At 42.3% G+C, this 24135-nt stretch overlaps 1 protein-coding gene and 1 long non-coding RNA gene across 2 annotated transcripts in view; both read right to left on the reverse strand.

The window, feature by feature from the left end:
- The window catches only part of RAPGEF5 (Rap guanine nucleotide exchange factor 5), a 183732-nt gene extending 169031 nt beyond the window's left edge, over positions 1 to 14701 (reverse strand). Inside the window, exons 1-2 of the mRNA XM_040260647.1 lie at positions 14585 to 14701; positions 12421 to 12589 (exon numbers count right to left, since the gene is read on the reverse strand). Coding sequence (XP_040116581.1) covers positions 12421 to 12589; positions 14585 to 14636 — 221 coding nt within the window. The 5' untranslated portion in view covers positions 14637 to 14701. The remainder of the gene's footprint in view (positions 1 to 12420; positions 12590 to 14584) is intronic.
- A 5674-nt stretch (positions 14702 to 20375) lies between these two features.
- Positions 20376 to 23725, reverse strand: LOC120878070. Its single transcript, XR_005724449.1, has 2 exons — positions 22175 to 23725; positions 20376 to 20535 (listed from the first exon to the last, which is right to left on the reverse strand). It is a non-coding gene; the product is annotated as an uncharacterized LOC120878070 (long non-coding RNA).
- Between the last annotated feature and the right edge of the window lie 410 nt (positions 23726 to 24135).

Below are 24135 nucleotides of genomic sequence, written 5' to 3' on the forward strand. Positions count from 1 at the left end.
TGCTCAGTAAGCAAGGGAGGAAGAGAGACACTCTGGAGAGGGAGGGCAACAGAGAAACCCTGGTTGGACTCAGCAGTAATGGCAGTGGCGAGGTGGTGACAGAAAGAGAAAAGGAAGTGACCCCAGGAAGGGAGACCCATCCCTGAGGGTCTGTGCCAGCAGGAAGCTCTGGCCCAACTGGAGTCCCTTTTATGATTTCCTAAGGCCACGTGTCAAGGTCTCTGTCTGGCAACAGTGCAAGCCTGACCCCATGATCCTCCAAGGGAAGTGCTGAACCCTAGTGCTCTGGGCAATGCAACACAATGGGAAAGACTAGAGATCTCAAGAAAACTGGAGATATCAAGGGAACATTACATGCAAGGACAAGCATGATAAAGGACAGATACGGTAAGGACCTAACAGAAGCCGAAGAGATTAACAAGAGGTAGCAAGAGGACACGGAAGCAACCTAGATGGCCAGTGACAGATGAACAGATTAAGCAGCTGCAGTACATATAGACAATGGAAATCAACCCTGAATATTCACTGAAGGACTGATGCTAAAGCTGAAGCTCCAATACTTTGGCTACCTGATGTGAAATGCTGACTTACCAAAAAAGATGCTGCTGCTGGGAAAGACTGGAGGCAAAAAAGGGAGCAGCAGAGGATGAGATGGTTAGATGGCAACACTGACTCAATGGACATGAGTCTGAGCAAACTGCAGGAGACAGTGGAAAACAGGGAAGCCTGGTATGCTGCAGTCCATGGCATTGCAAAGACTCGAACATGACTTAGTGACTATAACTACAGTGCTCTGGGCAGATGTCTCTGTAAGCTTGAGAGGTCTGCAATACCTAAGGATGCTGCTGTAAGGACACAGGGATGGCAAAAGCCACTGGGCCTCTACCCTTGCCCCTCCAACCATCAAGCAGGACACGTTATCATTCCACTCAATCTGCACTGAAAACAAAACAAACCTCTACCTCTCTACGGGCTTCTCCACCTTAATTACAGAGAACTCCTCCACCCTTCTAGTTAGAAGTCACCTTTGATGTGGGCCCCCCCCCCCGCTTATGGTCTCTTCACTGTATCCATCCCCAAATCCTATCAGCTCCACCTTCGAGGCATCTCTCACTTTGGAATACTTCTCACCACCTCTGCTCCAACCACCACTGCCCCAGCCACAAGATCGCTCACCTAGAGCCAGAGTGCTCTTGCTAACATGTAAGTTAGATCATGTTCCTCCCCTGCTCAAAACCCTCAAACGACTCCCCATCATCCTCAGAATAAAGCCAAAGTCTCTAGAGCGCTGCCATCTTTTGCTCTCTTTACTCTATTTCGGTCTCTCTGGCCCTGCCTTCAGTGTTCTTGTCCTGGGCCTTGCCCTGACTGTCCCCAGCCCTACAACACTTCCACCCACACTGCACACTGCCTCTTCCCTCACATCAACCTCTTGGAGAGGCCTTTCCTGACCCATCACTCTATCGCTCATTTCCTCCTTTATCTGTGTAAAGTCTTCCACTGTTAACTGAAATCAATCTCTTTACTTCTGAAATTGTACTTCCCTCCTGGACATGGGAATAGATATTTCTGCCTGTTTTGTTCCTGGTTACAGCAGACTTCATGGAAAATAGACGGGGAAACAGTGGAAACAGTGTCAGACTTTATTTTGGGGGGCTCCAAAATCACTGCAGATGGTGACTGCAGCCATGAAATTAAAAGACGCTTACTCCTTGGAAGAAAAGTTATGACCAACCTAGATAGCATATTCAAAAGCAGAGACATTACTTTGCCGACTAAGGTCCATCTAGTCAAGGCTATGGTTTTTCCTGTGGTCATGTATGGATGTGAGAGTTGGACTGTGAAGAAGGCTGAGCACCGAAGAACCGATGCGTTTGAACTGTGGTGTTGGAGAAGACTCTTGAGAGTCCCTCGGACTGCAAGGAGATCCAACCAGTCCATTCTAAAGGAGATCAGCCCTGGGTGTTCATTGGAAGGACTGATGCTGAAGCTGAAACTCAAGTATTCTGGCCACCTCATGAGAAGAGCTGACTCATTGGAAACGACTCTGATGCTGGGAGGGATTGGGGGCAGGAGGAGAGGGGATGACAGAGGATGAGATGGCTGGATGGCATCACGGACTCGATGGATGTGAGTCTGAGTCAACTCCGGGAGATGGTGATGAACAAGGAGGCCTGGCGTGCTGCAATTCATGGGGTCGCAAAGAGTCGGACACGACTGAGCGACTGAACTGAACTGAACAGCAGACTTCTAAAGAATATCAAGGGAAGATAAGAAAGCCTTCCTAAGTGGACAAGGCAAAGAAATAGAGGAAAATAAGACAATGGGAAAGACTAGAGATCTCTTCAAGAAAATTAGAGATACCAAGGGAACATTTCATGCAAAGATGGGCACAATAAAGGACAGAAACGTTTAGGTTTCTGTTAGGTAATGGACCTAACAGGGGAAGAAGATATTAAGAAGAGGTGGCAAGAATACACAGAAGAACTATACAAAAAAGACCTTAATGACCCAGATAACCATGATGATGTGATCACTCACCTAGAGCCAGACATTTTGGAGTGCTAAGTCAAGTGGGCCTTAGGAACCATCACTACAAACAAAGCTAGCGGAGGTGGTGGAATTCCAGCTGAGCTATTTCAAATCCTAAAAGATGATGCTGTGAAAGTGCTGCATTCAATATGCCAGAAAATATGGAAAACTCAGCAGTGGCCTCAGAACTGGAAAAGGTCAATTTTCATTCCAATCCCAAAGAAACGCAATGCCAAAGAATGCTCAAACTACCACATTATTGCGTGCTACCACACGCTAGCAAGGTAATGCTCAAAATCTTTCAAGCTAGGCTTCAACAGTATGTGAACCAAGAAGTTCCAGATGTTCAAGCTGGATTTAGTAAAGGCAGAGGAACCAGAGATCAAATGGCCAACATCTGTTGGATCATAGAAAAAGCAAGAGAATTCCAGAAAAACATCTACTCTGTTTCATTGACTACACTAAAGCCTTTGACTGTGTGGATCATAACAAAGAGTGGAAAATTCTGAAAGAGATGGGAATACCAGACCACCTTTCCTGCCTCCTGAGAAACCTGTATGCAGGTCAAGAAGCAACAGTTAGAAACGAACATGCAACAACAGACTGGTTCCAAATCGGGAAAGGAGTACATTAAGGCTGTATACTGTCCCCCTGCTTATTTAACTGATACACAGAGTACATCATGTGAAATGCTGAGCTGGATGAAACACAAGCTGGAATCAAGACTGCTGGGAGAAATATCAATAACCTCAGATATGCAGATAACACCACCCTTACGGCAGAAAGCAAAGATGAACTAAAGAGCTTCTTGATGAAAGTGAAAGAGGTGAGTGAAAAAGCTGGCTTAAAACTCAACATTCAAAAAATGAAGATCATGGCATCCAGTCCCATCACTTCATGGCAAATAGATGGGGAAACAGATAATCTAGACTGGGGAACACATCTGTCTCCAAGTCAGAGTTCTGTCAGGAAGAGGGTGTTCCTGGGGAATTGGGGCAGGCCTGTCCCTGCCTCCCACCCCGAGCCAGGCTGCTGCTGCCCCACCCTGTTTGGAAGGAACTGCCAAAAAGCCAGTTTTTAGCATGAATCTCAGGCAACCCCAGCGAGAGACTGGTGAAATTCCAGGGCATGGAACAAACCAGAACCAAGATAAACTATACAGGACTCTTTCAAATATGATCCCATAACAAACAGAAGATGCATGGCACATACATATATGGAAAAAAAAAAAAAAAAAAAACAACCTACAAACTATTTACTGGGCTTAGAAACATCCATCTTTGAAATACTCTGCCAACACAAGCAACAGTCACTTAGCCTGATCTGTGATTCAGAGGTGTCTTTGGAGAAGTGATATCCCAGGTGAGGTTCTGATGGAAAAGGAGTGGCCCTGGAACTTGGCAGAACGACCAGCACAGGGAAGTGGGAAATGGCAAGAGGCAAAGCCAAGGCCAAGACAATCAGGGCACGACCAACTACTGCTAATGAGTCTGGGTGTTATGCTGAGGTGTTTGGCTGTAACGCAAACAGGACGGAAGCAAAAGTAAGGAGAACACCAACAGAGGCTAAGGAACTGAGAAAGTGGGAATTGAGACCCGCAGCCCAGGCAGCAAAGTGAGTCTGGAGCAGAAGGAACTTGTCTCCACCACTTCAGGAAGAAATGACAGGTCAGGGGACAATGGCAGAATCCACCTTCTCCTGGACAAGCCAGAGTCCATTCCATCCTTGGTGAATGTCAGGCAAGGAAAAGCATTAGGGACCTTTTTCCTCCCCTCCAGAAATGTTTCCTGGGCCAGATTTAAAGGTTTTTTCCTAAGAAACCATTGCCACTACGTCCTCGACACCACAACAGAATGTTCTTCAAGGGGCCCAGAGTCAACCTCTACCACACCTGACACCTACAGACCCCAAGAGGATATCTGACACTCAGGTAGATCCCACCTAGGCCTTCCCATAACACCTAGAACCACATACGCCTATTTTGCTTAACAAAGCAAATTCCTATGACAAAAAGAAAAAGTGGGTGGGAGGTATATGAGAATTGGATTTTATTTTTTTGAGATCATTGATATCATGAATAAAAATACCTGTTCAAACTTCTCTTAAGAAGGTGACTTTTCACAGTATCAGGCTACTAGTTATGCTTATAGAGGAAATTTACCGAACAGGAGAAAGTTGTGAATGTGACAGGTTTCATTAAGGGTCCAGGGTATATAGTTACGCATTCATTTAAAACTGAATAAAATATTACTGATATCTCTTTTGCACATTTCACATTGAAGATTTAAGAACTAATGGTTACTATTTAATTTAACAGCTACATTTCAATGCTGGCCCAAGCAAGCCTACAAGTTTAATTTTTCTTAAAATTCCTGTACTATTCCTAAACTGATGTACTCAGATAGAGATAAGCAGTCTGTTTACACACCTGGAGTAAGCCTTATCTGTAAACAATGGAAATTTTGGAGGACTTAGTATTTCCTTAGGAGAGGGAATGATGAGTAATAACAAAAACTGAGACCAGCTGATTTCATAGCATTTTTTATACAAATAATTTAGTGATAAATGGAAATCTTTCTTCACCTATGACCCTAATACAAAACTTATGTCAAGTTTCATCATGAAAAATTTTTTGAGAGATACTCAAAAAAGGTTTGTTTACTCATCCAGTATTTCATCCTCTCCAAGGATAATAAAATGAGAATCTAATCAGGAAAAGTCAAGGATACAAAGTGAAGTTTGGGGATGCAGGAATGGCAGACTTGAAGTTGATCTTTCCAGTTAGAAGGTGTTAATCTAGCACCACCTCAGAAATTAAGGATGCCAATGAATTTCTCATGGTGCTTAAACATGTCAAATAAAAAAGGACAAGTTAGGCAGGATGAGGCAAATAAAGGGGGCAGAGGTGATGCAGGAGTTGGTGGTGGTATTATTATTGTCTAACAAAGTTCTCAGAGAAGACAGGGGTCTGAATTATGGAAGTCATCACTGTGGAGCTGATGTTAAAACTATGACTAAGTGACGGTGCATCCGGAGAGGCAGCAAAAAAAGAAGACTGGGCTCCAGACACTCCACGTTTAGAGGTCAATGTTTCCAAACATGGGTTTAATATTATGCAGGTATAGTGAGGGCAACAGGTCAGGAGATGATGGCCACAGAAGTTATTAGTAATATGGGGCGAAGTAATATCTAAACAATATTGAATTTTCCAATCCATGAACATGAATAGATCCTCTACTTACTTAATTCCTGATTTTTTACAATCAGGCTTATGAAGTGTGTGACATACACCTCTTGCACACTCCTAGACTTGCACCTAATCATTTCATAGGTTCTTTTTTTTGTGCCAGGACAGAGAAATGTCATTCCGTACATTGATCTTATAGCCTGTGATCTTCCTAAACCATTTATTAGGTCTAGTGGGTTTCTTGTGGATTCCTTAGAATCTTCTATGTATATAATTTATGTTTATAATTAGGTGATCTACAGAGAAAGATGGCTTTACTTTTTTCCTTCTAATCTGTATACCTTTTCCCTCTTTGTCTGGCCTTACTGCACTGGCTCATGTTGGAAACAGTGGTAAGAGGCAATATATTAGCCTTATTCCCATTCTGAGTGGAAAAGGATTCAGTCTTTTGCTGTTAAGTATGACATAAGCTATATGTTTTATGTAAGGTTACACCAGATTGAAGAAATTCCCTTGCATTCTTAGTTTTCTGAAAATTTTTATCGAGAATGTTGAATTTTTAAAAATGCTTTCATGCATCTGCAGAGTTTGTCAAGTATTTTCAGTTTTCTTTTTTGGACTGGATCTGGTGGATTACATTGATTGATTTTTAGATGTTGAATCACCCTCATATTCCTGGGATAAATATCATTTTATGATGCATCATCATTTTTATATATTGCCAGACCCCATTCAGTAATAATATTTGTTACAGTTTTTATGTTTACACTCAGTTTCCTTTTCTTAACTTTGTCATAATAACACTGGTCTCATAAAAGGCCTTCCATTACCTACCTATATGTGGTCACATACCTTATAAGGCTTTGGCATAGTTATTAACACAAACCTGATGGTAACTAAATGTTGTTAAGTAAGTCACTCAGTGGACAGTATTTGTGACAAGGGGGTGTCTTTTCCGAGACTATTTCCTGTCCCTTTTCCTTACCTGAAAACTAAGAGAAGCAAATTCAGTTATCCAGAAAACCCCTTTCCAGATATAAATGTTTACGAAGCTAAATTTACAGAATTTCAGAAGTGTCAGCCAAGTGTGGCAGGTATCATGCTCAATAAAATCTTTATGTCCTGATAAAATTAATCTGGCTTCTTTATGTAGTATTTTGAGACTGTGATTTAATTAACCTTCACATTCCCTATCACTTGACGGAGCTCTTTCTGTAGGACTAACGTCATAGAACAGCACATTTCAACCTCGGTGTGCCTCAGCCTCTTGTTAAAAAAAAAAATACTGATACCTGTGTCTTATCTCTCTACCCCAACCTCGATTCAGTAGTCTCAGGTTATATCCGTTTAATTTTTAAGGTATATGGTTGCAAACCGTGGTTCACTTTCTGCCTTCAGTTCACATTGCTGCCACCAAGTACAGACACCTGCCCTCTGAGCAAGTTACACGACATTAATAGTTCCTCACCTGTAAAACCAGAACAGCTCCAAACTACTGTTGTCAGCATTAAATGAATCACATGTAAAATGCTCAGAATGTGGTAAGTACATTTAAGTGTTAACTATTACTGCTATTTTATTATTATTGCCACCGCTAGGGTAGGTTAGGCCAAGCCATTTGTTTTCCATTTTTAAGCAGTTGTGTGCTCAGTTGCTCAGTTGTGTCTGATTGTTTGTGACCCCATGGACTGTAGCTCACCAGACTCCTCTGTCCGTGGCATTCTCCAGGCAAGAATGTTGGAATGGGTTGCCATGCCCTTCTTCAGGGGATCTTTTTGACCCAGGGGTCGAACCGACATCTCCTGTGGCTCCTGCACTGGCAGGCGGATTCTTTACCACTGAACCACCTGGGAAGCCCATTTTACTAGAGTGGGGGGTCCCCTTTAACAGAGAAACAGATCAAAGACACATAAACTCTGTTGAGCAAATATATGACCAAAATGTTACCGTGAATTCAAGTAAATTGTACTTATTTCAGCAGCACCTATACACAGTTAAGTCATTCTCTTTATTCAATACAAAGATAATGCTTGGCTTCCTTGCAGATTTTCAGACCCTTGTAACAAATCTGAGCCTGCCCCCCATCCCTCTTAAGGTTCTGAGTTCCACTGGTTTTGACCTACTGCTCCAGACATACCAAGCTGCCTTGTATTGTCTCAACATGCCACCCATCTTCTTGACTTCCCACCTGTCTGCTTTTCTATTTAGAGCATGGAGTCATGAATGTCAACAAAATCCTCTTAACCCACTGGGCTGAGCCTTCCCTACAGTTGGTTAGTGAGGAATCAAAGGTGCCATCCAGTTAAGTGCTCTGCTAACAGGAACAACAATGAACAGGCATCATTTTTTAAACAGGATAGAGGGAAGATCTATCTAAACAGGATAGAGGGAGAGAGAGCAGAGGGCAGGTGAGTGAATGCAGGTCTGTGGGCCTCAGGAGCATCAAAATGCCAGCACACATCCAGGAGGGCACATTGGCCAGGACCACGGGGCGCTGATCAAGCCCAGAGAGATGGACCCAATGATGCCAGGCCCTGGCTCCACAGTAACAGCTCATCCCAGTTACACTCCAGGGTCACTAGGAAAGATCAATGGGCATGGGAAAGGGCTACCCTGACAGGAGAGCCCAGGGTCAGGGGCCCACACCACCCACCATGTCCCGAAAGGCTATCTTGCTGAGGAGTAAGGAGAGAGCACAGAGGGACAACCATTTTAGCAAGCTACACTCAGGAGCTAACCAAAGACATTTTAAAAATTCCCTTACTAGAATAATTTTACTCGATGAGGCTAAAATTATGGGGCTTTTCTTTTCCTTCTTTCTGGTGATCCAGCAGGACGGGACTCATGTGGACAGCCAACAACAGACCGCTTAGAGAAAAACAAAGTTACATTTTCATTTTTCTTTACCTGTCTGAGTGCAGCGTGAGTTAAATTTTAGCAATCCTCTATGACTCTTTTAACAGCAGCGTAAAGGTTAACTGCCCTGTAATTGGCAGAATACAGTTTTATGTATCAAGGTTCACAGACTCAGTTATTCAGAGCACCACCACTCCCACCCCTGGGCAAGCTGGGAGGGCTGTAACACAGGTGGTTGAATGAAAACACCCAAGTTCCCACACAGCCTAAATTCTCCGAGTCAGTGTTAAGGGAGAAACATGTCTTACTTGTCCTGAAGGAATTATTAGGCTGCCTTTCCCTACACTGCAAGTTCAGTATTCCTAACCCCGTACTCCCCACTTTTCCTCCTCTCACACCAATGAAAAAGAGAAAAAAATACATTCTGGATGACTTGATTTGGCTTTCAGTTTGAATGCTGCTGCTGCTGCTGCTAAGTTGCTTCAGTCGTGTCCGACTCTGTGCGACCCCATAGATGGCAGCCCACCAGGCTCCTTCGTCCCTGGGATTCTCCAGGCAAGAACACTGGAATGGGTTGCCATTTCCTTCTCCAATGCATGAAAGTGAAAAGTGAAAGTGAAGTCGCTCAGTCATGTCTGACTCATAGCGACCCCATGGACTGCAGCCCCCCAGGCTCCTCTGTCCAAGGGATTTTCCAGGCAAGAGTACTGCAGTGGGGTGCCATCACCTTCTCCGTCAGTTTGAATAAGTTACCACAATTGTTCCTTCTTCCCCCAGAGATTACCCTTGACAACCAATGCACTCACTTCTTTCAAATGATCTACTCAGCTTAGATGTAAAAGTTATTTTGTACAAAAGATGAATTTCGTTTCTTCACATCAGCCTAAGAACCTGCAATAGTTCCATTTTCCTTCCTGATTTAAACATTTTATTTTAAATGGAAAAAATATATATTTCCTTTTTTTTCTTAAATGCATCCTTAAAGAACAGAATTGTATTTACATAGGGAAAGGAGGTAGTTTTCTCACATAATGTTAAAGGGATTAGAGAGAAGACAGCAAATACAGGAACCCCAGTGTGGAATTGCACAGGCAGAACTTTGCAGCCTTCAGATATCAAAAAGGTTATTAAAAGAACCATACGACTGGGTTTTCAGCTTGTGAACAGACAGTGTAAGTTAATGAGTCAAGAGGACTTTAGAGGGCATTTCACTAGAATGGGTAAAAATGCGTGGATAATATAGTGGAATGGATATCAAGAATGACATAGAAGAATGGAAAAAAATTTTTGATACAAACAGCAAGGGCAGTAAATTACTAAAAGTGAGGGCTTCCCTGTTGGCTCAGATGGTAACAATGAATGAATGAATCTGCCTACAATGTGGGAGACTCAGCTTCGATCCCTGGGTCGAGAAGACCCCCTGGAGAAGGGCATGGCAACCCACTCCAGTATTCCTGCCTGGAGAATTCCATGAACAGAGCGGGCATGGTGGGCTACAGTCCACAGAGTCGCAGAGAGTCGGACATGACTGAGCAACTAACACACACACTACATTCCACAAGGCTGCCACAGACTGCAGACATCACGGAAGCTCTGCAGTCAAGGCAGGACTTGGGCTCCCCCTTGAGGGGTGGGAAGAACCCGACCAGACAAGGAAAGAGCAGAACTTCTCAAGGACACGAGGGAATAAACAGCTATGGGATTCAGGCTACAATGAATGGAGATAACCAGATTGGAACAGAAGTTATAATGGGATCATATGCACTGGGCCTTAGGAAGGGCTATGACAACCTAACTGGAAGAGGATGATGTCCCCTGGACACCTTCCTTTTCTCTGACCATAGTTGATTCCAAGTCTGGATAACCTAATTTTTGATTAGGTTAAAAAAATTTGGCCCAAAACATTTTACCAGAGCTTAGAAGTTTGCTTATAACTCAAGTACAGAGAAACAAACAAAAAAAAGATATATTCTCTCCAGAAGAGACTTGCAGTAGGTTCAGCAATTTTATCTTTTCATAGTTTGTACTTATAATATGGGATTAAACAGGTCTATAGCTCCCCGCTGCCAGTTTTCCCAGAGGAATTACCACTCCCAAATGTACTCGATCACATCAAGAGAAAAAGAATGTGCTGACAAGGCACACTACAGTGACTGTCAACTCCACAGGCACGGCACTGGGTACGGTGATTGTATCGACAAGAGACTGCAAGTAATATGCAGTCAATATTAGGAACCAAACTTTTTCAAATAGGTTCATTTTTAGAACCTGCAGCAGACTTAGGGTTTCCCTGTAACAAGGCCCTCTCACTGGCATTCCAATCTGCCTCCTCAGTAGGGGAGAAAGGAGTGGAGCTAGCCATGAGGACTGCTTGCAAGTTTACCGCAGACCCCCTCATGCCCCCATCACTCTGGGCACACCCATCAGGACTGCACACTCTTCCAAGTTCAGGACAGGAAATGGTTAAGCAGAGCTGCCAGAGAATGCCAGGCTATGGGGTCAAAGGAAGCCACAGCCACCTCTAGCTTAATGCGACTCTTTCTTAGAAAGCTTTTTAAAATTTATTGAAATGCTCCTTGACTTTTCCTGGGAAACTTCTGGCCTATGTTAAAAGCATATTAAATTAAGGAACATTTTCCGTACTTAGTCGAATGATGCATTCTATTTGAATTTGCTTTACCATGGCAAGGTCCTCTATGAACAGTGGTGGTGCCAGTGGCACTGAATTCATAACCATTTCAGTCAGTCTAACATGTTTATAGCTTCTGATTATCACATCTCCGAAGGGAAGCCAGAATGACCCCCATAACTCCTAGGCACACACTACAGCAGGTGTTAAAAGCACAGGTGTGAGAGCCAGACAGACATGGGACATGCCACACGCCACGTGTGTGACCTTAGATAGGTTACCTGATCTGTACGCTTCAGTTTCCTCACTTTAAAATAATAGAAACTGTTTTATACAACTCATCTGAAGATGAAATAACAAATATGAAGCGTGTGGCACAGTTCCTGACACAAAGTGCATCTTCACAATCAACCTATTAGTGTCTTCTTCTGACATTTCTATCTTTTCTAAAAGCCTGTATTAACTTCACCATTGTATTTATTTAAACAAGAGTACTTCATCTTTGCTATGGTTGTAGGTGTTTCTCCCTGAACCTATTTTTCTTACCCATGAAGCAAGGATAACACCACTTGCCCTCTAATCTCAATGTATTCTAGAAACAGAATATACAAAAGTTACTAACTAAAAATTTTAATCTGCAACTGATTACACTAAAATAAGCTTGTCACGAATGCTGTGCATAAACAAAGGCATGTCAGATTCACCATATCATGACTCAAGTCCTGTTCCCAAACCTCTTCTAACGAATTCATTTTAATCATATAGTGACTCAGCGTCTTCATGTGATAATGATTCATGGGTTTTAATTTGCCAAATGTTGCTTCTAGATTATTTGCAGAAATGTCTGTTGAGCTTTTTCTTAGGAAAGTCATGACTTAGCTAGAGAATTAGATGCCGGTTATTATTTTATTCCAAGTTCAGCTAAATCAAGTTTATTCCCAATTTGGATCATCTACTCATATAGTGATTAAATTAGAAGCAGTATGGTGCAGCTGGCAGGGCGTGGACTTCTGGGGTTTGAACACCAGTTCAGTCATTTATTAGCTGGACTGAATTTTCAGCATTTTACCTTTCTGAACCTACATCTGAGAAATGGGAAGAAAACAATTACTTTTTAAAGGAGATGGTCTTAAAAAGCAGAGCACAGTCCCCAGACACAGGGATGGTTCTCAAAGTGAGAATAATTTTACCACGGAACAAAATAGCATCTACTTACAGTTCACAGATGCCAGCTCGACTGGGAATGAGAGGCACAAGCTGCAGTAAGAGTCTGACACCGTTCTGCCACTCCTCTTCTCTCTCAAACTCACAGTACAAGTAGCTACACTCGTCAGACGAAAACTGGTAGAAAACATAGGTGTCCTGAAAGTATAAATGCTGGTCCACTGTTGGAAACAAAAAAGGTATGGATCAGTTTTATAAAGTATATTATTTAGAGAGTCATCATCCAAGTAATGGAGAAGGCACTGGCACCCCACTCCAATACTCTTGCCTGGAAAATCCCATGAACGGAGGAGCCTGGTGGGCTGCCGTCTATGGGGTCGCACAGAGTCGGATACGACTGAAGTGACTTAGCAGCAGCAGCAGCAGCAAGCCAAGTAATAAATTGAAAGACCTACTAATTACTAGGGAGAAGCTAGGGATAGGACCATAATTAAGTCCATTCATGCTCACAATCGCATTGAATGAAAAAGGACTTACTGACCAACCTATTTTTATTATTTGAAGCTTTGGCTAGCACATCCACGGGGATTTTACAACTCTTCTGCTTCAAGGGACAGGTGAAATCAATAGCAATTCCAAGGGAGTAGAAGAAATTTCTTTCTTTTTCTTTTAGTGTCCCAAAGCAGTACATTTAATTACTTTAATGGTACACAAATACAAAACTATGCCAAGTTTTAGATCAGTGGTTCTCAGCCAAGGGCAACTGTTCCCCACCCTGAGGACATTTAACAACGTCTGGTGACATTCTGAGTTGCCACAACTAGGGGGTGCTAGGGATGCTACTAACCATCCTATCTTTTACAAGACAGCCCCCCACAACTAAGAATTATCTGGCAGAAAATACCAATACTACCAAGGCTGGGAAACCCTACTTTAAAAGAAATCAAGAAGTGGAGACACTTCCTAAAAATATTAGTGTAAAATGTTTTGCAAACCAGAAACCTGAACCTCATGAGCAAGCTGATAATTATAATCCTTAAAGGCAGTTAACTGCTTTTCTAAATACGAGCTACTGCTGCTGCTGCTAAGGCACTTCAGTCGTGTCCGACTCTGTGCGATCCCAGAGACGGCAGCCCACCAGTCTCCTCCGTCCCTGGGATTCTCCAGGTAAAAACACTGGACTGGGTTGCCATTTCCTTCTCCAATGCATGAAAGTGAAAAGTGAAAGTGAAGTCGCTCAGTCATGTCCAACCCTCAGCGACCCCATGGACTGCAGCCCACCAGGCTCCTCGGTCCATGGGATTTTCCAGGTAAGAGTACTGGAGTGGGTTGCCATTGCCTTCTCTGCTAAATAAGAGCCTCAGGTGCTAAGTGACCAACTAAGATGACATCCACATCCCCACCTGTACCACTTTCTCACAGTGGGACTTGGGTATGCCTTTCTGAACCCTATTTTGTTTTCTGAACTTCAATATTTATAATCTAGAGAAGAAAAGAGCTTCCCAGTGATCCAGCACCCGTGTGGGAGAGCTAAATAAAGAATCCAAGCTGCTTGATTTATAATTCTTCAATTCCCTGAGACTCAACAAAGAAAAGAGATATTCACCATCTATTTTAGTGTCTGTGCTAAGTCGCTTCAGTGGCATCTGACTCTTTGTGACCCCATGGACTGTAGACAGCCAGGCTCCTCTGTCCATGAGATTCTGCAGACAAGAATACTGGAGTGGGCTGCCATTTCCTTCTCCAATTTTAGTGTCTAGTTAACATCAATTTTCTGTTCTATTTAAACTGTTTATTTTCATAGATCATATTTCTAGCTGTTCATGATTCCTTATACAATTAAAATGGCATACACCTTCTATTCATACAGTCAGTTTCTGATGATTATTCTAAGTACAGCAAGACAAATCACACATTTAGAGCAACTAAAGATGTCCATTGATCTTTTTTAAAAATTGTAAGCATCATTTTGAGTAGAGAAGAGATGGGGTAAGGGAAAGACTCTTACAGGTTGTAGTCAATAAATCAGCAGATACCAAAAGGTGTGAGAAATAACAAAAGATGACCTGTCACTTTCATTTATAAGAGAACACAAATATTTACCAGCAAAAACAACTTCCATCTAGATTATAATATCATCTAGAAAATCAAACACATTTTGGTCAAGCAGCTTAACAGCTTCAGGATTCTGTGCTTTCAGAGCACGTAATACTAACCTGATGACAGAATCCCCATGTCCAGCAGGAGCTGCCAGACCCCTACGGCCATGGATCTGCACTGGACGAAAGGACAGTGTTCTAGAAGCCAGTCTACCAGTTCTGACCCAACGCAGCTTCTCCTAGACAAAAGCAAAGCCATTCACAGTAAGACATGGTTGCCACCCATTGGCCAAAAAAAAAAAAAAAAATTTAATTTAATACCATCCCTTTCATGTTCTTTTTAGACAAGCAACTCAAGAATAAATGACATGCACTTCTTATTCATGTTTCAGATTTCAGCTCAAGTATCACTTCCTTACAGAAGCTTAGAATCATATCCTCTTATACTCTTTCTTTACATCCCCTAACATTTACCAATTATACATCTTTCCAAATGAGTAATACCTGCTTTCTTCCCTTGAGAATTATTTTCAGTAGAACAGGGACTATGTGTATGTAACTCATGACTAAACCCCAACATCAGAACAGTCCAGGAACACAGCAAATCCTCTGAATACATACATTTGAATAAATGAAGGAATATATTTAGCAGTCCTTTACTGAAAGACAATGTTTCTGCCTTGATAAGATAAGTGATGATCAACTTTGGTGCAACCATTTACACATTTTTATCTCGCCTCTTTGAGAACAAGATAATTCCAAGATTAGACAAAGTTACACCACAGTGAGGGGTATAATGTTTTGTTTTCTACTTTTCAGAGATTAAACCTAACATTTGTCTCAAAGAACAATAAATTTGACTGTTAATATAGTCTAAGCAATCCACCAAGCAGCCTGGATCATAAACCCGCAAACCTAGATGATGGATTCTGCTAACCACCTGAAGAAATACTTTCTATAATCCATCTTAAAATACACAGTTGTATTCAAAGAATGCCCTAATCTGGGTATTACAAGCAGTATTTTCATGTCTACCTTTCCATCTTTATCAGCCTCAGATGAAAAATCAAATTAAGAAAACTTTCTGAAATAAGGTTAATTATGCAGTGGCACCCCACTCCAGTACTCTTGCCTGGAGAATCCCATGGATGGAGGAGCCTGGTGAGCTAGACCATGGGGTCTCGAAGTCGGACACGACTGAGCAACTTCACTTTCACTTTTCACTTTCCTGCATTGGAGAAGGAAATGGCAACCCAGTCCAGTGTTCTTGCCTGGAGAATCCCAGGGACGGGGGAGCCTGGTGGGCTGCCGTCTGTGGGGTCGCACAGGGTAGGACACGACTGAAGTGACTTAGCAGCAGCATGCAGAAATTCCACTGAAACCCACTCTCCCATATGAAAAAAGTCACACCAAAATGTTTTTTTTAAACACCTACATCATGAAAATGACTATCTTTCTCCTATATTTTTTATTTAAGGATCAAAAAATGCCAACATATATTTGTATTTCTAGAACAGAAAAATATTGCCTATCTTTTATGACTGGCATAATCACAAATACCTAGAAATCACCCAGTATCCAACAGAATGAAGAAATGCCATGAGACACTTTATTTTCTTAGATGATGGAAAAATAAGGTAGTAAACATTTCTGCTGAGATATCTGAACAACTATGCTAGCTTTAGTTAAAATATCACTTTCTTGGGTAAAGATGTGAGAGATACTCTGAGATCATTAAGGCAATTCTAAGTTGCACCAACTGTACAAATCCAGTTGCAGACAAAAGAAAGAGTAACGGTCAAATAAATGGATTTTTTTTTTAAACAATACAAGAAAACAGATTGCAACAAAACAGGCAATTAGACCAAACCATCAATATTAACTTCTAATTCTACAGGACACCTTTCATTAGTAAATGCTCAAAGTGTTAATTCCTCAACACCTCTATCAATTAGCCAGCATCTTTGGGCTTGTAAAGCACTTTTATCATCTTAATCCTCATTCTCAGAACAATACATATGGCTCCTCAGCCTGTTCTCTGTCTGACACCACCTGGAACGTGGCAGGATACAACAAAACATTTACTAAACAAACTAAACTTTCAAATTGCAACCGGTGACTAGACAGACGCACTGGCTTGTTTCCTCCCAGGTGATCAGGAAGACGTTTCTCAGAGCAGGGCTTCCCATGACTGTGTTGAGTGGGAGTCATCTGGGAGACCTTGTTAACATGAGGATTCTGGTGCAGTGTGGCTGGGTACAGCCTCAGAGCCCTCACGTCTAATGGGCTGCCAGGTGAGGCCAGTGACCCAGCCCTACCTTCTCAACGGGAAAGACTTGCTCTGTCTTGGAGGCGGGGAGGAGAGCGTGGTGGACAGGACCGAGTCGATGTGCTCAAACACGGTATAGCCATGACTGCAGTCATGTGTAGGTATTACTTAATAATCAAGCTCCCGCTCTCAGAGTAACCTACTGTTTCAGTTGTGCACAATCTCCTTCTACCCCCACCTGCAATTTATCATATTGTGTTTCAAATCGCTTTCGAAAATCCATTTGCACCAGGGAAAACATCATTGGGATAAAGATAAACTCTATCACTAATACCACCAATTCACCAACTCAATGGACATGAGTTTGCGCAAACTCTGGGAGATAGTGAAGGACAGGGAAGGCTGATGTGCTGCCTTCCACAGGGCCGCAAAGAGTCACACCTGACTTGGCAACTGAACAATATCACCAAAGCAAACGAAATGAGGTGAGCGGACACTGCAGTTAACCAACAACCTCCTTGACTTGTGGCCCAGGTCAGCAACAATCCACTTTAAAGCCCTGAACTGACAAGACTGAGAGGAGGGGGGTGGAGAAATCAGAGATGCCTGGAAGGGAGGAGTGTGAACACCCACAGCAGTTCTTCTTTGCACGTATCTTCAGTCTTGTACTGAATCCAGAAGTTGTTCTGAGTACACAGAGATCTCACCAATGCTGCAATGCCAGATAGGAACATTATGATATGGAGGCGATGGCTCCAAGGTCAATGTGATTGCCACAGCAAAATAAGAATTTTACTAATCTCTGAAGGTGAACACTTGGTTTTTCCTGGCCGCCTTCCGTCTCCAGTTACAGCTTTAGTCATCAGTTCATAGCAGTACAGGCAGACTCTCATCTCATTCAATGGGACAGTGGTATTTAGAGACTTACATGAAGGCTCAAAAACGTAGTATGATTTTTCCTACAGTACCAAATGAATGGAAAACATATCAAAACTGTGAAAGTAATTCTCATGTGGTACTCTGCCTCAATTTACTACCAGACAAATGAAAACGGCTCAGCCTAGGCTATCATATTAGCACTTTTTCTCTAAACCCAGAGCATTAATCAGTCCTTAGACTATAGACCCACACTCTCGCCACATTCTACTCTCAATAAACTCAAAGTATGCTCTTGCTTGGATGGATGGTTCTTTTCCATGAACCTGATTAATGTACATCTTCCAATTCTTTTTCAGTCTATATCCAATCAGGAACAAAACTGAGAGCAAGGACCAGACCTATACACAGCCTTATACAGGAGCGAAAATGAATCCTATGAGTCTGCTCACAACTAGGCCCAAAGACTGACATAGGCAGACCTCGTTTTATTGCACTTTCCTTTGCTGTACTTTACAGATATTATGTTTACAAACTGAAGGCTTGTGGCAAGCTGAATGTAGCAAGTCTATCAGCGCCACTTTTGCAATGGCATTTGCTCACTTTGTGTGTCTGTTTTTGGTACTTCTCTCAACATTTCAAACCCTCCACTAACAAAAAGATGATGACTTGCTGAAGACTCAGATGATGGTTAGCAAGTTTTAGCAATAAAGTATTTTTTAACTTAAGGGACGAATATTATTTTTAGACGTAATGCAATTGCACATTTAAAAGACTACAGTATAATAACTGTTACATGCACTGGGAAACACAATAATCCACGTGACCCACTTTATTGTGCTACTCATTGCCCTGGGGTAGTCTGGAACCAAACCCACAGTATCTCTGAGGTATGCTTGTATAGGCAGTTTTCGTTTTTAAGAAAAAACGAAATTAGACTTGTCTACAAGTTGATACTATCATCTATTAAAGAAAAAAAATAGAAATTTTACATGAAGTAATGCAACTATACTCACAGCTCCTATCCCAGGCTGTTGCAACTACTTGACCTGGACCCTGCTGCTGCTAAGTCACTTCAGTCGTGTCCAACTCCGTGCGACCCCACAGACAGCAGCCCACCAGACTCCCCTGTCCCTGGGATTCTCCAGGCAAGAATACTGGAGTGGGTTGCCATTTCCTTCTCCAACGCATGAGAGTGAAAAGTCAAAGCGAAGTCGCTCAGTCTTGTCCGACTCTTAGCGACCCCATGGACTGCAGCCCACCAGGCTCCTCCATCCATGGGATTCTCCAGGCAAGAGTATTGGAGTGGGCTGGGCCCTAAGCTAGTGATTTTCAGACTTAGGGGCTTGAATTCGTTATGGGAGGAAGAGGGTAGAGTGATCTTGGAGCTTTTTAAAGAGATTCACAATTCCATATACACAAAAGCACTGTTTCTCAACAGAATAAATCACGTCTAACCTATGTGGAAGGTGTCAAAACCTACATAAATACTAGTAAGATTAATTAAACATGGGATTTTAAAGTGCTAATTCATTGTAGTTCTCTCATCTCCATATGTAGTTGCTCAGTGGTGCCTAAGATTACAGATCCTGCCAAGTTTTTGATTAGAAACAAGTTGTTGGCCTGGGACAGTTACTGATAGGGATGGGACACGAAGACATCATCTGGGGTGTGAAAACCTCCTAGATCTTGCTGTAGGTAACAGTCATATAGGTATGTGTAATAATTAAAAATTCATCCAGCTGTACCCTTAGATTTGTGCATTTTACTGTATGTAAACTATGCCTCAATAGAAAATGGGGGGGGGGTCTTCTTACTCAAACAAGTTAGGAAGCACTCTCCCTGCAAATCTAGGCCATGATGAGATTTTTCCCATCTGTGGCAAGTGGGAAAAAAAGAAAATACCATAAGGAGATGGTGATAAAGCTAAACTTAGTTAACTCAAAGAAACGTCTTTATTCTGAGAATCTTTCCTAGTTTTTTTTTGGCATCATTTGTTCTGAGTATTCTTTCCTGTTCTTCATGGTATTGTAATCTCATTTCTGTAAGGACAAATAATGATAATAAATGATAGTGGTTCTTTCTCTGTTTATTTTTGTAGTTTTAGTATTGTTTGCTGTGGTTTAATACCTTTACTTGGAAAAATATTCATAAAAAGCTGGGCATTCACTTTTGTTATTTCTTTAAATGGCTCCATGAAATGAAGACATGTGCCCTGAACTTTCTCCATGACCATCTTCTTGGTCCAGATGTACTTTAAGCTGACCATATGCCCATCTGTTTACTCTAACACCTCCACCCTTATTCACCTGCCAGGGCAAAGAAGTGCCATCCCTACGCCCACCTGGCCCTCTCCCACCCCGAAGCTCCTGAAGGGGCAGCTCACTCCCACCTGGAGAGTCACGAGTAGTGGCCCTCTCCCCCAGGGACCTCCAAAGGACCCTCACAGAGCTCTGATAGAAGGGACCTGTATTTACAGGAGGCCCAACACAGCACACACCCAATAAAAACATTATATAACATCACATCTTTGAGGAAGCAGAGCAGACTCTCAGGAGCCCGTGCACACCTGCAGCTGAGCATTCCTCACCTGCTCTTCAGACCAGGAGTCCAGCTGTCCAACACGCGGCTCGTTTAATTAAGAGAGAAGTCACCGCCAATCTCCCAAGCAGACACTTCAAACCCAGCAACCCTCCTACTTCTCATGATAGCCCGTCTCTCTGTGATCAAGGTTATGACTTTAACACATTTTCGGGTTTTTTGTTTTTTTTTTTCTCAAGGAGAATTTCTGACAAGGTGTTAGGAAACTGTGTTACCTATAAAACCCCTTGAGGTTCGCTCTGTCCTTTATCAGGTCAGCTGCCTGAACGATGATAATATTCCGCAACGCTCTTCCTGCACAAGAAGAATTCTCCCCATAAATCTATATAGAAAAGACAAAAGATTCACTGAGAATGCAGAACAATAATGTGAGCTGCCAATGACACACTATACAGAAAAATTATGGCCAGGTCCCTAAGCCTAAAACACTTATATCTTACTATACGTAGCTAAGATAAGAGCTATGTAACTACCTATTCTAGTTATTTTTGCTATTGGACCACTTAAGCTATTAGGCTATAATAACTACTTTCCAAATGCTAAATTGCTTTAACTGTAAATAATTTCCTTTTATGCAAAATTTCCAGGGCAAAATACCTGTTTTTTTTCTTTATATACAGTGTTTCTATCAATACAGCAAACATACAAACATCTTGGAAGATGGGAAAATTAAGTTTTTTTCCCTAGTGAGCATCTCGCACCATGATATAATTTGATAGCAGACTGCTGTCTGCTTTGCTTTTAAGCCTCACTCAACTGCAGAGTTCATAGTTAATTCCAAGCATCCTGGGTTCATCTACTTCATGATTGCATCTAGCAGATAAAAATTTCATATAACTTCTTTTTTTAGTCTTCTGATTTGCCTGTATGCATCTCTGATTCTGGGAGGATGAAGGAGGGTATCCCTTCAATCTGGAGAGGTCTATGTCCCACTTTATAAACTACCTCCTTTCTCTGTAACTGGCTACTTCATCCACAGGGCAATGTTGCCTCACAAAGGAAATGAAATGAACTCTCTTCCTAAGTAAAGGCTCATGAAAATGAAGATATATTGAGGGTGCATGCTTACATCTGTTCACTTGTTTCTTGCTGAACTCTTTTTGCACCCACACCGTTTTGACAGAATATTTTTATCTTTTCCCGAGGCAAACAAATGATAATATATTGACTATAACTTAATCCTGAACACTTTAATCCCATCCTTATACTCCCTTAATTTTCAGACTATCACCTCCTAAACACAACCTAATGAGAGATGAGAAGGACAGGAAATGATTTTACTTTTAACATGCTAAACCTATTAAAAAAAAAAACAACACTTAAGCCAGACGACAGAAAGTACTACCTGACTAATCCTGGCTAGTTCATTCACTCAGGCATTCAAAAACACGGAGCAGCGATCAGCCCCACTCTAGATGCTGGGGACACAGCAGTGGACAAGACAAAAGGTTCTATCCTCACAAAGCTCACAGTCTCCTGTCTTTCTAAAATACACAACCCTGTCAGCTGATTTTTTTTTTCTTCTAGTTAGCTGATTTTTTAACAACACAATGAAGGCAGCCCCACCTTGTCTCAGTGAGTATCCGAGGATATTCTACTATTAGATACCTATAAATAATCCCCCTTTTCACACAGTTTTCAGAGTAAAACATCCCCTGTTTTTTAAATACAGCATTTCTATCATTCAGCAAATAGAAAATATTTCTATTATATACGAACTCTACCATATTCATAACACATTCATGTAAAGGACTTGGAAAATGGGGGAATTTTTTTAATTATTTAGTGAACATCTTTCTCATGACAGTTACCAGAACATTCCAAACACCTTTGGCCATGTCATTCCACATGAAGGAGACGGCGTGATCAGGAGCAAAGGGCAGATTTCTAACTAGCAAGTATTACACCAGGATTTGTGAACTGTTGTCTCAGAAATGCTGTAAGGCAGAAAAGAATCATACCTGGGACGGAGTATGTTCGAGGTATGGATTGGAAATTCTTCTTGATAGAGTCTATTTGGAAGGAAAGAAAAGGGAAAAATTAGAACCAGTTTTTTGGTACCACTGTACCATTAAGGACACAATACATGCAACCGTGGGAACTCCAGCAACTGTCCGAGCCAAAACATGTCAATGGCCACAGAGGATTAACATCCTTACTCTCATTCGAGGTAAGTATCTGGTCAACATTCACTCCAAGTGGACAGGATATTCTATCGGAATGGCTTCCACAGCTTTAAAAACTGCAACAGAACAACAGATGTTTGTGTCTGTGTCGCTTTATTCCCAACATGATTTTGATACCACTTCTCCTTTCCCTTCCATTTCCCCTTTCACCGATCTAATTCCAGCTCTCATCCGTGCTCCCCTGGACTGCTGTTTCAGACTCTCAGTGGATTTCCCCAGGCTCCCGTCATACCCTCCCAGGCCATCCTGCGAACCTCAAGTGAACAAAAGTCCCTGTGTAGCCCCCTCAACTCAGGGTGGGTCTCTCCTTGCTTATAGGAGTCAATGAAAAACCCCTGCCTGCCCTTCTGGGCCCACCAGAGTTGGCCTCCAGCAGATTTCTAGTATTCTCCCTCTACCTCCTCACGTGGCTTCTGTGATTCAACATGAAATCCACTTATCAGAAAAACCTACAACACATACCTGCCTCTGCTCATTCCCTTCTTCACATCAGAAAGCCCTCACCTTCCCTGACACAGCCCTGAACCCCAGTGAAGCCCAGGTCAGTGAGGTCACCTGCTGGGTGAGGCTCTGTCCCCCTCCACTGGGATTTGTCCCTCTTTGGAGTTCCTTGTTTCTATTTCTGGGGCAGCTCCCGGGTGCTCTGCCTTACTAGCTGTCCTTCCACACGTGCACTGGCCCAACTAATCCATAAGCTCCTTGAGGGAGAGCTGGCAGCTTATCCGCCTTTGCTTTCACAGGCTTTAGCACACAGCTGTGCACAAAAGTGAATTTTTCTATTATTACAGATTATTTATATCTCTGTATCAATTGAGTATTTGCTGAATGATTTGAATTGTAGGAGCTAATTTTTCCTACCTAACAATCCAGTAAGCGGCACCATCACCCACATGTGATTAAGCACAATAGAAAACTATTATGTTTTCCTATTGCGGTTTAGGAAAAAGAACAGAGAAACGAACATTTACAGAGCTTCCAACCCTATGTTTAAAAGTTCTTTACACTTCTATTCTGAAGCTTGCTATCTTTTGAGATCCCATAGTTTTTTGTCTGCCGCCTCCACTTCTTAGACTCACTGACAAAACATTCCCTGCCACTCAGGGCCTTCCAGCCTCTGAACCTTCTACCAGACTTTATGGCAGAATTTCCATTTTCCCTCTGACCCACTCCACACAGCTCCCATATTACTTATCTTCTAATTAAACTGAAATAAATATATGGACTCTATATCCAGAAGTGTCAGCTGGTACTTTGCCAAAGACTTGCAATGGCTCCCCACCCTCCACCCTAGAAATTGTTTCAGTCAGTTCAGTTCAGTGGCTCAGTCATGTCTGACTCTCTGTGACCCCAGGGACTGCAGCCCGCCAGGGTTCCCTGTCCATCACCAATTCCTGGAGCTTGCCCAAACTCATGTCCATCAAGTGGGTGCTGCCAAAGAATCCAGAAATTGTTTAAGATACGCCATTTTTAATTTTCTAAGAATAATTTATTTATTTATTTTTGGCCGCGCTCATTCTTCGTTGTTGTGAGGGTTTTTCTCTAGTTGCAGCAAGCGGGGGCTACTGTTTAGTTGTGTGCACAGGTTTCTCATTTCAGTGGCTTCTCTTGTTGCAGAACAGAAGCTCTAGGGTGTGCATGGTTCAGCAGTTGCGGCTCCCGGGCTCCAGAGCACAGGCTCACCAGTTGTGGTGCACAGGCTCAGTTGCTTCGGGGTATATGGGATCTTCCCGCACACC

This window comes from Oryx dammah, unplaced genomic scaffold (genome assembly GCF_014754425.2).
Source record: "Oryx dammah isolate SB20612 unplaced genomic scaffold, SCBI_Odam_1.1 HiC_scaffold_18, whole genome shotgun sequence".
NCBI classification, from domain to species: domain Eukaryota; kingdom Metazoa; phylum Chordata; class Mammalia; order Artiodactyla; family Bovidae; genus Oryx; species Oryx dammah.